At 50.5% G+C, this 12,588-nt stretch overlaps 7 protein-coding genes across 7 annotated transcripts; 3 read left to right on the top strand and 4 right to left on the bottom strand.

Moving 5' to 3' along the window:
* Positions 1-517: 517 nt before the first annotated feature.
* On the top strand, positions 518-839 carry NFIA_090640 (uncharacterized protein; the record flags this gene model as incomplete). Its single annotated transcript, XM_001261002.1, has 2 exons — positions 518-687; positions 719-839. The coding sequence occupies 2 exons, from the start codon at positions 518-520 to the stop codon at positions 837-839; spliced, it is 291 nt and encodes a 96-aa protein (XP_001261003.1).
* Positions 840-1,076: 237 nt separating this feature from the next.
* NFIA_090630 (uncharacterized protein) lies at positions 1,077-1,544 on the bottom strand (the record flags this gene model as incomplete). Its single annotated transcript, XM_001261001.1, has 1 exon — positions 1,077-1,544. The coding sequence occupies one exon, from the start codon at positions 1,542-1,544 to the stop codon at positions 1,077-1,079; it is 468 nt and encodes a 155-aa protein (XP_001261002.1).
* Positions 1,545-2,237: 693 nt separating this feature from the next.
* Positions 2,238-3,581, bottom strand: NFIA_090620 (FluG family protein; the record flags this gene model as incomplete). The annotated part of the gene is made up of 1 exon (XM_001261000.1): positions 2,238-3,581. One exon carries the CDS (start codon positions 3,579-3,581, stop codon positions 2,238-2,240), a length of 1,344 nt encoding a protein of 447 aa, XP_001261001.1.
* A 2,364-nt stretch (positions 3,582-5,945) lies between these two features.
* On the top strand, positions 5,946-6,862 carry NFIA_090610 (uncharacterized protein; the record flags this gene model as incomplete). The annotated part of the gene is made up of 3 exons (XM_001260999.1): positions 5,946-6,274; positions 6,345-6,409; positions 6,462-6,862. The coding sequence occupies 3 exons, from the start codon at positions 5,946-5,948 to the stop codon at positions 6,860-6,862; spliced, it is 795 nt and encodes a 264-aa protein (XP_001261000.1).
* A 517-nt stretch (positions 6,863-7,379) lies between these two features.
* On the bottom strand, positions 7,380-9,353 carry NFIA_090600 (MFS transporter; the record flags this gene model as incomplete). The annotated part of the gene is made up of 3 exons (XM_001260998.1): positions 7,380-8,782; positions 8,844-9,122; positions 9,194-9,353. 3 exons carry the CDS (start codon positions 9,351-9,353, stop codon positions 7,380-7,382), a joined length of 1,842 nt encoding a protein of 613 aa, XP_001260999.1.
* Positions 9,354-10,370: 1,017 nt separating this feature from the next.
* Positions 10,371-11,003, top strand: NFIA_090590 (YbhB/YbcL family Raf kinase inhibitor-like protein; the record flags this gene model as incomplete). The annotated part of the gene is made up of 1 exon (XM_001260997.1): positions 10,371-11,003. One exon carries the CDS (start codon positions 10,371-10,373, stop codon positions 11,001-11,003), a length of 633 nt encoding a protein of 210 aa, XP_001260998.1.
* Positions 11,004-11,307: 304 nt separating this feature from the next.
* NFIA_090580 (uncharacterized protein) lies at positions 11,308-11,943 on the bottom strand (the record flags this gene model as incomplete). Its single annotated transcript, XM_001260996.1, has 1 exon — positions 11,308-11,943. The coding sequence occupies one exon, from the start codon at positions 11,941-11,943 to the stop codon at positions 11,308-11,310; it is 636 nt and encodes a 211-aa protein (XP_001260997.1).
* Positions 11,944-12,588: the final 645 nt, after the last annotated feature.

Here is a 12,588-nt window from a genome sequence, read left to right as displayed (position 1 = left end):
TAATAAGACTATGCAGTCCAGCAGTTTAGCGAAAGAAGACAATCCACTGGCCAAGAGAGTCAAGCTCAGCTCCACTGATATGTATCAGTACATGATAATGTGGCTTTGTGGCTTTGCCAGTGGCCGAGTTTAGTCCTTCGTCGACTGTGTTTGCTTCACGCTGTCTTTCCATCTGCCTCCTCCATGCTGTATCATCCATCTTGAATGGATTACTTCTATATGCAGACCTGATCGGGAGAACCCACTGATAGAATAGTGGATTTTTTTCGCGATACTCGACAGTCCTTCGGATGTGTTTACCACAACTACTAGGGGAGAGCAATGACACTTGGTTATCCTGTAGTCAGACAGCACACGCACAGCCTTGCAGTGGCAAACCATTGGGTCGCCTGTCGTTGCCCTGCGATTAGAGTCATGCATACTATCCCGCAGGCCCCCAAGACGAAGCCGTGTCTACCATGCTCCTATCATACGCATCCCGAACCGACTTCGGTGGCCTCCCCGAGCATCCTTCACCATGTGTTATGTTATAGACTTGCTTCTGCTGGCAGGCGCAGTTGCATACGCACTGCGTTCGCCTGGACGGGCCAAGCTCGAGGAAACAGGACATCTGCATGCGCCACAGGAAGAGGACGACGATGTTTCCGAGACTAGATCCGACCAGGATGACGAGGCTTGCGATAACATGTCTGACGACTACTTACACCCCTTCTGACAGAGAACCTCGCTCCCTCGAAGACTGGCTGGCGCCCGTTCCGGATGCTGCATGGCACCAGCAGATCCGTAAGATGAGGCAGGATAAGACTGGAGAAGCGCTGCTAGGCTCTGCCAAGTTTTAGACCTGGGTTGTAAGAGATGGGGCGACATTGCTTTGTACAGGCCTGCCAGGTACTGGCAAAACCATGCTCGCATCGGCCGTGATTGACTCCCTGCAAGAGAAAGCTCGGCAATGACGTGAGGGTTGGCTTGGCTTTCCTCTACTGCCGTGCTGAAAAGCTGTGCCGCGGCCGGACGGTTCTTCGGTATATCCTGCAGAAACTCGGGAGCGCGATATTGACTTAGAAGATGGTCCGCTTTCAGAGCGCCAACGCGTTCAACAGCACTCTCGGTGGGGCGCTCAAGAACCCCGTTCTTTCAAACCGGTGCCCGAATGTCTTCCCGCGGTCGTATTGCATAACGCTGCCAAGCTGATCCTGTGGTTTGCTGATGATGATATCGCCAAGCCGAATGTCTCTCCCGGGTCCTGGTATACCACCACCGATCCCAACTAGTAGGCCGAATCGGATCGTGGGAAGACTCGAGAGCATTTGTTGTGCAGCCGCAGCAGCTGAAGCAAGGCCGTACTCGCCTGCTGGAAGGCAAGCAATGGCAACACAGTGATTCTTGATTCGTCCCAATACGTACTGATTGGTGTCTGCTGGATGCTGTTCTTGGGGCTCTTGGTAGAATTCGTCCAACATGGTCATTGCTGCCGCTCGCTCTGTAGGCAGGGCGCAGATCCATCCAACAGTGAAGGCCCGATTCGGCATCAAACCCAGAGCCATGGTGCTCGTAGCTTGCGCAGGCGATACGTGCGCAAATGTAACAGATAGGAGCTCAGCGTTGTAATGAGATTCGTCCCATAATGCTTGTACAGCGTCCGACTCCGGCAGTGCCGCCGTGCGGAGTATTAGGGATAGAGTAGACTATGTCTTTGGATTCTTATCGTTAACCTCGAAAGGCTGAGTGACACGTCACATCTTCCTCAACTTACCTTAGATCGAATATTGCTGAGGGGCCAGCCTGGCTTCTGGTTCGTTATTCTCTGCAGCCAAAGGTGTAAAAAGTTAGACCTAGAACGAAAGCTACCAAGCGTCACAGAATAGGCGCTGGATGCATACAAGGTGACAGGATCAGCTCAACAAAAGGGGGGAAATGAGGGCGAATAGGAGGAGGAGGAACAGGCATACACACAAACAAAACAACAGCGGTAATCAAGAGGGCGTAGAATGTCATATGGGGTTTTGCTATTAGATATTATAAGATGAGGGTAGTTGAAGCTTGAGAACTCTGTCGCTGCATGGTGCCTGTGTAGGTAGTATCTTAAAACTCATAAGTACTGCGCTCCTTTCACCACAGGCAGTCAGGCCCCATAGAACTAAGACTGTCAACAGCCAGCTGCGTTTTCTCCACAGTCCACCATCATCCTCCTGTTGATTCCCTCTAGAATTCTAATTGTTAAAAGGTGAGCTGTCTCCTCAGTACCTCGCGATCAGCCAGTTCCTTCGATCGTCCTCGGCCATCTGGCGTAGTATCTTTGCCTCCGTCCGCTTGACTAACACATATGTGCTGATGATCACTTGGCCACACAGTTCGCGTAAACCAAGGTCCCTCTCCAAGTTATTCAAACTCTCATCGAGTGATTTCGGCAGGATCGTATTGATTCCCAGGGCATGCTGCTCGCCCGGCGACAGTTCTGATGCAGATGTCACGCAGTCACCTCCCTGCAGAGGCTCTTGACTCCGCATCCCATCGATTCCAGCGGCGATCATTGCGGACAAAGTGAGATAAGGATTTGCGAGGCCGTCAGCCAGCTTAAACTCGAAATGATTCTCCTCGATACGACGAAGTGGAACCTCCTTGTTCTCCCACCCCCAGCAGGCGTATTCGCCGCCACTCCAAAGCCCCGGTGCGACACGACTGTAGCTGATATCTTGAGGCAAGGAGAACGCCATTATGGCGGGCATATGGCTCATGATACCTGCGAAGAAAGATTCTGCCTTTCGGACCCAATTGTCTGATTCACCCACGGAATTTACTGACATATGTACGTGACCCCCGTTACCGGGATGGACGGATGATGGGCGCGAATACACTGTAGCATGATACCCGAACGAGTTTGCAACTCGTTTGATGGTCTCACGAGCCCTGATCAGCATATCAGCGGCCTGGATGGGCTTAGCAGGCGGCAGGACAAACTCCCATTGACCTGGTGCCGCCTCGGCATGGAACTGCTCCAAGGGAACATCTGCCGTAGCCAGCGTCCGCGCAATGGTCTCCAGCATCTCCAGCATCGACTCGTCCTCGGCGGTCATACTGGACCACGAATGCTCGTAATTGGCCATGGAGAACCGCACGACCCCATTGCTCTTCTCGGCTCGCATGAACGTCACCTCGATTTCAGAGCCGACCAATGCCGAGCACTCCAGCTCGCTCAACAGTGTCTCCTCTAGATCTCTCAGCCGCGACCTTGCGCACTGAAAGCCAGGTGTGCCGTCATCGTCTACAAAGTCGCACATAATGACCGCTCGAGTTCCATTGGATCCTGGCTGGCAATATACGGTCTCAAAATCCGGCCGCAACCAGAATTTACCCGACGCGAGACCTCCTTCGGCGATAAGATCGCCGGGACCCAGGAGGAGTGCGACTTCCGGGATGGTGATAAATTTACCCTTCTGCACCATGGCTTTGAATTTGTCCATGGGGAACATGCGCGTATAGACTAGACTGCGATAGGACATGAATTGTAGCCAGACGAATTCGACGTTGCCATGTTTGGCGACGAAGTTGTCCCACCCGGACGTGTGTTGCTCGATGGCCATTGCGTCTTGCGACTTTAGACGTTAGTTTGATGATGAAGTGAAGAACCGCGAGAGTTGTGTAGGCATCAGTCCAGTTAAAGACGAAGGGATACGATCCTAGACCGCCAATCTGTGTCGCACTGACAGTGACTGGGATACGTAGACGCATACGGAGTACGCCAATCAGAAGAACATATCATGGATTGTAAACCATTGCTTGCATTATTAGTGCTGATTTGATGACAGGGTTCTATGATAGTCCGTCTCTATTCGTTCATGGCGTGTTGCTGGGTCATTCAGTCCGGAATGAGTCTCGACTGTTTCTAGACATGTATATTTTTGTCTTCAATGAAGGTGTTCAGGCATGTAGCTTGCAATAGCAGGTACCTTAATATTACTTCTCCATTTCGGAAATGGGACATTATAAGAGCGGATTGTTTAGTAGAGGTTGGAAAGCAGCCTTCTGGCGAGGATGATTTGAGGTTGTCGTGTGGTTAGGCAGGAGATACTTTTTCGGCTCACCAGAAACTCCATCTCTTCTTCTACAATCAATGTCCTTCCCCCAGATCAACTCACCGAAAATCATCAAACCATCATGTCTCTTCATTGAATAAGGATCAGTAATCAAAAGAAAGGTGACTTAAGACCACCTTACGAAAAAAAAGCTTCAGTGTTTTACCCTTGACACATCACAATTGTCCCACATTGGCTAACCCTCGTTTCAGTCGTCTTAGGAGCCGCAGATCTTTGAGTCCAGGTTCGATTGCTTTGAAGAAAGTTCGACAAAAGACTCAGTCGACCATGCACGGAGGGGATGCTCAATCTAGTTTTAGTATTGTTCATCGCCCACACGGCCCCACTGCAGTTTCCAATGATTGATAGCGGTTATCGTTTCTCGGAATAGGGTCCCGCGTTCTGACTCGTTAAAGTTCGACCAGGGTTTAGGGGGCTCAGATAGCTCGGTCGCACTTCTCAGATCCATGAAGACTGTGGGCAGCCTGGCACGTTCCCGTCATTCGCCTAGTTTGACTAGAGAAGGCGAGGAGTGATATTGGCGGCGACTTGGAGTGACGACAGCACTATCTGAATTTCTATCCGCCGTTCTCTCACTTCTCAGTATCGACAAATCAATACTAAAGGCATAGTTATCGGGTTGCACGCACTGTTACTGCAAGGGATCATCAGTCCGAAACCCGCCGTCTGTTATCCGAGTGAAGACGCTAGGGCCTACAGACTGGGTTCCTAGATTACTCCTCTCGGCTTCTGAGGGTCGATTTCCGCGTTCCAGATTATCATCGCCACGAACTATCACTAACTACTTAGTGATCATTATGAGACCGTGTACCTGAGATGGCCCCAAACCCCGGCTCTCCTCACCAATCTGATTTCAACCAGAAAAAATGAGACTAAGAGGCCCCGAGTCTCACCTAAAACCCCCTTGGCCTTTAGAGTGTTCGGATCTTTGCCCCTCCATTCCCAGTTCACAGTTCTCGAGGTCTCACCCCCCTCGGCGTGGCCGCGTGGGTACCGGATTTGGTGCCATGAAAGGTTAGATCACGGAGGTCGGAAGTATCACTCGACATCCCCAGGGCAGGACAATGGATCTAGAGCGAAAGATCTGCTCCCTCGTTCGCTGTTTACTTTGTGCCATATGCCATATAGCTAGCTTGACAGCTCTTCGGCCTGCTCTTACACAGAGTCCCGGCTTCCTTATGACCTCCGAAAATCCAAATCTGTCTGGTTCTTAGAGAGGTACCCAGAAGTCATCTTCAGGCTGGCAGCGTCTTGGTTCCTCCCGTTACTACTATGGCACTTGACAACGTACTTGGGCCTTCTTCATCGGATTGAATACCTGACCCTTTCCTATTGATAACTAAGAAAATTCAATCCGCGGTCAGCTAAAGGACTGCGCGGGGCAAGTGCCAAATTCAAGACGTCACAATGGACAGCTCTCTGCCCCTCGTCGACCGGGCACTTGCGATCTTCGTGGTGTCTGTTGTGATGATGGTTATTTCGGTCGTGGCAGTTGTTCTACGTAGCTTTGTTCGCTTGTACTTGGTGCGAGCCTTTGGATGGGATGATGCTCTCATGGTTCTTGCCTTGGTATTGCGATACTGGAATAATCTGATGACGAGGAAGCTGACATTTCACCAGTCACTCTTCGTATTCTTGGGAATATGTTGTATGATTGGCTCGCTAAGCGGAGTCGGTCATAGAATGGTCGAGTTTGAGGGTCTGGGGGCAATAGATGATCTTAAAAGATCGCTACTGGTATGCTGTATTCCGCGTTACCCTGGATATCCATGCTGATAATCACCTCAGTGGTGGTGGCTCGGTCAGATGCTCTATATTTGGTCGTCTGCTGTGGCAAAAGTATCCATATCCATGACGCTCCTTCGTTTAGCCGTGCGAAGATTGCATCGCATCATCCTGTGGACCGTCATTGCCCTCGATATTATCATTGGACTCATGTTCTGGCTCATTCTGCTGCTGGACTGCAATCCCGTCTCCTATTTCTGGCTCAGTGTGGACCCCCGCAGTTCGGGAACATGCTTGTCCAGAGACGTTCTGTTGGCGATTGCCTATCTGTACAGTTCGCTCACTATTTTCTGCGACTTGACTCTCGGCGTCATGCCCGCCCTGCTGGTATGGGGTCTGCAGATGAATAGGAAGACAAAGATTGCCCTTGGCGGGATTCTCGGTTTGGGAGCTGTGTAAGTATCACCTGGCAAACCGTTTTCCGTCTGCCAATGCCATCATCGCAGACTAATCACCCGTCTTCAGTGCAAGTGTTGCAGTGATTATCCGATTCCCGTTCCTTCACTACTACAAAGATAATGACTTTTTGTGTGAGTACATTTTTGATTCGGCCCATTGACCCTGCTAACGTCTAGCGAATAGACTCCACCTATCAAATCGCAATCTGGTCCATAATGGAGACCGGACTCGGCATCATAGCTGGCAGCCTTGTCACTCTTCGCCCCCTGTTCCGCTGGTTTCTGGACGGCAACCTGTCCGGTCGTCACAGACGCGGTGCCAATCGCAGCGACAGACAATACCCACTTTCTAGCTTGCCGGATGATCCACCGAAGAAGGATTCTCGCGATCCAAGCTACTGGCGCCCTGACCTCCCGGAGGAATTTCCCAGCGTTGTGGTGACCACCATCTCGTCGCCAATGGCGCGAAGCCATCTGAATGACGACCACAGCAGCCAGGAGGAACTGAGCCTTCCTGAGGACTCGTGGGCCCGTTATCAGGTCAACATCCACAAGACGTTCCAGATGACCACCGCACCTTCTTGATGCGATGATCCTTGATCCTCACTTATATAGAAGAGACATAACGATTACAATGTATTATACGTCTCCTAAAGAGCCAGCGTTCGTTTCAGTGACTGATCATGGGTATACCGAAAGCGACATTTGCCCCGTGCCGCCATATGACCATTCGGAATTCTCAGCGCCTGACGGGAGTGAAACATTACGAGGCAACGCGCGTTTAGCGAACATCCTTGAGGACGCGGCCTGTTGCGGTCTAGCGACCTCAAACCCTCGTCTCGTTTTTCATCAACTTTCGGACTCCAGTCCTTAGGCTGCTGCGATTCGTGGAGGTTGCCTGGAAAAATGTGGTGATTTGACTAACGACCTGAACATTCAAGGACAATCATCAATGAGCCATGACTCAAGCCCGAAAGCGACGTGAATTGGACTTGGAAACCATCGTGGTTCAGAAGTAGTCCATATGTCTATGGAGGGAATCACGGGGTATGAGCGCTCTATATAGGGTTCTATCATAATCATTATCATGACGCATAATCGATTATATATCGCGAGCCAGCAGTCCCTCGGCCTCTTCGGAAGGGCCTCCATACTCAGAGGCATGCTCTCCATGCGACTTTTCTAATATGTCTGCCATGGCTAACCCGTCCTGCCGTCCCTTTTCTGCATTGACCATCCAGATCAGCGGTATGGGAAGGAGGATCAAGACCGCAATGAAGAAAAAGCCCGACCGCACCTGACCGGTAGCATCGATCAGCATTCCTACAATAGCAGGGCCAATGAACGAGCTTCCTTTATCCGTAGCCGCATACAGAGCGTAGAATGCGGCCTCGCTACCAGGGGGGATTAGTAGACCAAAAAAGGAGCGGCAGTAGGATGACAGTCCACCAGATACTAGGCCATGAACAATCCCCAGGGGGAAAATCTCCCATGGCTGCTGGAGCCCAATCACGCCCCATTTCTTGAAGAGAGGAATGTAAGCAAGCATGCCGTAAAGAGGTATAACCTCAAACAACGCGATGCAGAGCATAATAGTGTGGTTGGACTTCAGTCGGAGCCGCCGCGAAACCACTGGCCACAGAAAGGCCCCGGCCATGCCTGACAGCGTAGCTGTGATGGACAGTAGTCCTACGGCTGTCGTACTCATCTTTAGTTCTGTGCGCGCAAATAGAATGGCCGTACCGGACACCGTCGCCATCGCGTCTGAAAGAAGGAACCAGGCAATGAGGAAGACGATCACTTCTCGAAGCTTGACTGCTACTTTGACCGTCTTCCACAATGACTTCCACGCAAACCCAATCAGCCGCAGCCAGATGCGCCACCGGCTGTTACTCGCTGCTCCTTTTGAAGAAGCCAGGGGAGGCCCGGGTCTGTCCCGCAGCCACCGCCGAGAGACCATGGTGAAAGAGAACCACCAGATTCCAACTAGAAGAAGCACAAACCGCATAGGCAGAGTCCCCGAAATTTTCGGTAATGATGTCTTTGACAGCGCAAATAGCATCAATATACTGAGTATTTGTACCAAAACGGCTGCACAATAGCCGAGTCCAACGCCTTTAGAGGAGATTCGAGTAGACAGTTGTAGTTCAGGTGAAGCCGAACCCGCTGCTTTTGTCTTAAGTCCATGTCCGGTCGTAAAATGGTCGTCAGAATCCCTGACGTTTTCTTCGTCAAGATCTTCCGATCGCGCAAACTCTCCGCTTGAGTTGACGGGCGATAACTCTTCCCCTTCCTCCTTGTGTGCAGTCTGAATCGATGGGTCGTTGGCTACTAGAACAGGCAGAAAGGAATTGAGAACGACGAACGATGATCCAAGACAAGTCACACCGATGACGACAAGAAGCGATCCAAGGATATATACTGGTGGCGCGATGAAGATGAATAACATGCTCGTCATCGAGCCAATGAATCCAAAAGCGAGGAGGAGGGTTTTACGGTTATTTTCTGCGCGGGAGATAATTATCGTCAGCAAGTCTTACCAATACGGTATAAAGCTGGTCCTCACCGTAGTCAGCCAGCGCGCTGAAAGAGATCAATGTTAATGCCTGAACGAGAACCGCAAGCGAGAACGTGTACATGGCAAAACTGGCAGTGTTGACCTGCAGCCCCAACACGCTAACCACACACTGATCATTATCCGTGCCATCGCGTCTGAGCGTTGCCGTAGTCGTCCCATTTCCAGGGGCTGTAGAAGGCGAGCTAGAGCCTACACATGGTAGGTGGCTCGACAGCAGGGTTCCGCGTTCGCGAGCCAGTTGCTCTAGTGTGAGTGGTAGGAATGAGCCTGTTTCATAACGGAATATTCAGAAATGAGCTCTCACAGACAGAGTAGATCAAAGAATAAAGTCAGCGTACCTACACCACAGACAGCAAAGACCTCAGCTGCGATTCCGTACGCGTACCAGCCCCAGATCTCCTTCCGACTGGTCGGGGCTGTGTCCTCGCCGGGATACCGAGGCGGACGCTGTTGTGCCTCCGCGCCGGGAGACGCGGGCGGGGTGGAGTTCAAAACCATAAAGATATATTGGGTACGGAGCGAGAGAACCGAATGAGGATTCAATATATCTTCACAATGGCCATCATGGCACAGAGCGAGCGGAACACTGCGAAGATAAGTGTATGACTGCGAACATTATTCTTGCCTCACAGTTGACGCAACTTGTTTCTGTGCTGATTCATCATCAAACCGGATGTTGCGGAAGCTCGAATTCATGTTGTGATTGGTTCGTCCGATCTATATAATGGGGGCTCCAAATATAAGCAAAATAAACACTTCCTGACAACTTTGTGAGATGAGTATCTCAAGAGTGATCCATAAATACGCATCTATGGCAGCTGCAAAGTCCAGTGGTACCTTGGCCTATGATTCCTGAGGTTCCGATGTTGCCCATCATACGAACACTTGTTCTGGAGCAAAGGTGGGAGCATCTCTTTGAGTGCCATAGACGCAATAATTATGATCGAATATGTGCCAATGAAGAGAAAATTGAGAGCATGCATGACAATTGAGTCGATAAAGGGAGCCATGACCGTTGTAGCTGCATACGATACGCCCAAAATCTCCCAGCTGTACTTGAGGTTGGTTCCACTCGGAGAGAAGTTCCACTACACACAATCAATCCGACTTGTAGTACATGAGAAGGGGTGAGTTTGCAAGATGCATTCCACAAACTTCTTGGCTTTTTGGTCTACTGGCAGAAAGAATGCATAAATCGCCGAACTCCAGTACTGTCACCTCCCAAACACAGTGCCTCATGAGGTTATTCAGAAGTGGAAGCAGCACCCGCTACCGGGCCGGTTCAGGCCTTCCTTCCTTCCTCATTTTATACAAGAAACAACACCCAGCAGTAGCTTTTGTATCCTTCCTCTCCCAGGTACTATCTGCTTTTCCACTTTATCTTATTCTTTCACTAGCTCTCAGCTCAGATTAAATAAGCTCACTCTTCGACTCTTCTCCAAGCGGTTGCTCAAAGGCAATCATCAATCTCCATTGCTATCCGGTCGTCTGGGTTGACTGGTCCTAGCCAGCAAAATGACCGGGATCCTCGACTATCTCCAGTGCGCTCTGGGGAAGCTTCTATATCGCGTTCGTGGCCATGATTCGAAGCAGATCATCAGAAGTGCTGCTTTCAAAGATCTTCCCGAACCCAACATGACCCTTGAAGCACCAGAATGTGGTCCCACCGGCTCAGTACTGCTTGACTTCCATACTTGTCTCGCTGAGGACAGCAAGGGAAGATTCCCTGAGCTTCGCTGGACTCCTCCTCCTCAGGGTGACGTGAAGGAGTATGTGCTGATCTGCGAAGACATTGACTTGCCCATTCCACGTCTCGTGATCCATCATGGCCTGTTCTACGGTATCCCTCCCACGACCACCACCGCAACACATGCCGACATCAAACAGAAAAAAGACGCAGGAGAACGACTGACTCGCTCTAATTGGAAGTATGTTCCTAATCTGACCGGCAATTCTTATATTGGTCCTGCTCCACCTCTGGGTCACGGCTTGCACCGGTACATTTTCACCATTATCGCACTCAACGAGCCTCTCCAGTTCGACCAAGGAGAACAGGTCAGCAAGCAAATGATCAAAGAGGCCATGGTTGGCAAAGTCATTGGCTGGGGTCAGTGGGTTGGACTTTGGGAGCGCCCTTGGCCCAAATAAGCATACGCCCAACGTTCTTCATCGATCATGACAAATTTACGAGACTATCATACCCTCCAGTGGAGACAAGGAAAGCATGGGAAGGATTCACTGAATTATGATTAGCAGGGAAGTAATGATGTTGGACCGGTAAACTGGTGGCTCCATGTATGCTCTTAGTTCTCTTCGTCTCATCCTTACAACCGAAAAAAAGCACTTTGAAAACACATGGAACTATACTCAAAGGCAGATGAACCGCCCCCTCGCTCCCATCTCAAAATAGGGTACAGCTGATCCCTCACGCAGGGTCGATAACCACGTCGTTTCAGCTAGGTATGCCAGTCAGATTCCGCAAACGAGAAACAAGCAGGACGCAAGGCTCACTGAACTGGAGCTGAAACTGTTCCATGAATATCACTAGCCGGTGAATGATGGACTCTATTGAAGTGTCCCAGGATCGAGACGACACCGTCCCAGTACGGTACGTATGCACAGTGTCTTTTGGTCGCGCACGCATGACGTCCCTGAGACCTTCCAGAAGCCCCAGCAGCCTCATGAGATTGCGACTTAGCAGTATCCGTACAAGCAGAACTGACTCCTCCTCGTTGAGCTCCGTTTGCCCTAGCAGAACGGCGCTTCTAACACAAATAAACGGAGGTAGTTGCTGTTCGAAGGCAAGAATTGCTGGGTCAAACAAGGTGTTCTGCCGGTTGATACTGTACGCCGCACAAATCGCCTCGAATAGGAGGAGGGATTGCTCTGCTAATGTAGGAAAGGTCATTATGGATGCTTGGGGGCTTCTCCTGCAGTCCTTGCATTTGATGATTGCTTGGCCTTGGCTGCAGACACGATGAATCAAATCAAAGACTGTTCCAAGTTCCACAACGGTGTGGATGCTACGGAGCTCGTTCATGAGATGCAGCACGTCCATGGAACATTGGCACGTATTCTCCGTCTCCATTGTTGATGCGATGTCGTGAAGACTCGGATGATGAAAATTGCGAGGATACTAGAGAAGAGAAGAGGTCCGGGTCAGATATCTTGACAATACGTGCTGACATTGCTAACCTCATCGGCATTGATGAGTGAGAAATCCCGTTGTACAAATCAAGGGACAAGTCCTCTTCAAAGCCGAAAGACCAATGGCTGCCATGAGGGTTGCAGTAACTCCCATGGCTCCGTGCTATTCACATGCACAATCGCATTCTACTATCGAAGCAAATCAAAACAGCATTTGGAATACACTTCCCGTTAGAACATTGATAAGTCAGCCTCACCATTCTCTGCAGTTGACTGGACGGATCCGAATGGTCTGCCCCTGAACAACCGTGATTAAATGTGGTACACGCACGTTTCCCTGGTCAGCTGGAGGTCACACCAATTTCGACAGCAACATTGCGAAAGTCATGTTTGCGAAGGATCAATGATAGAGTAGCGGTGGTATTCGGCGCAGGGACATCATCATGCTGACGGGTGTAAGTTTTATTCTGACTTTCTACTAAGCTGCACACTGCTGAGTGAGAGAGCTAGGAACAGGCCGATTCAGACTGATCACAAGAAGGGCTCGATCACCGATCCTCAGACATCGACCTTACGGTTTTTGAAA

The sequence above is a fragment of the Aspergillus fischeri genome, genomic scaffold (genome assembly GCF_000149645.3).
Source record: "Aspergillus fischeri NRRL 181 1099437636264 genomic scaffold, whole genome shotgun sequence".
Lineage (NCBI taxonomy): Eukaryota > Fungi > Ascomycota > Eurotiomycetes > Eurotiales > Aspergillaceae > Aspergillus > Aspergillus fischeri.
This window is presented reverse-complemented; position numbering and strand designations above follow the sequence as displayed.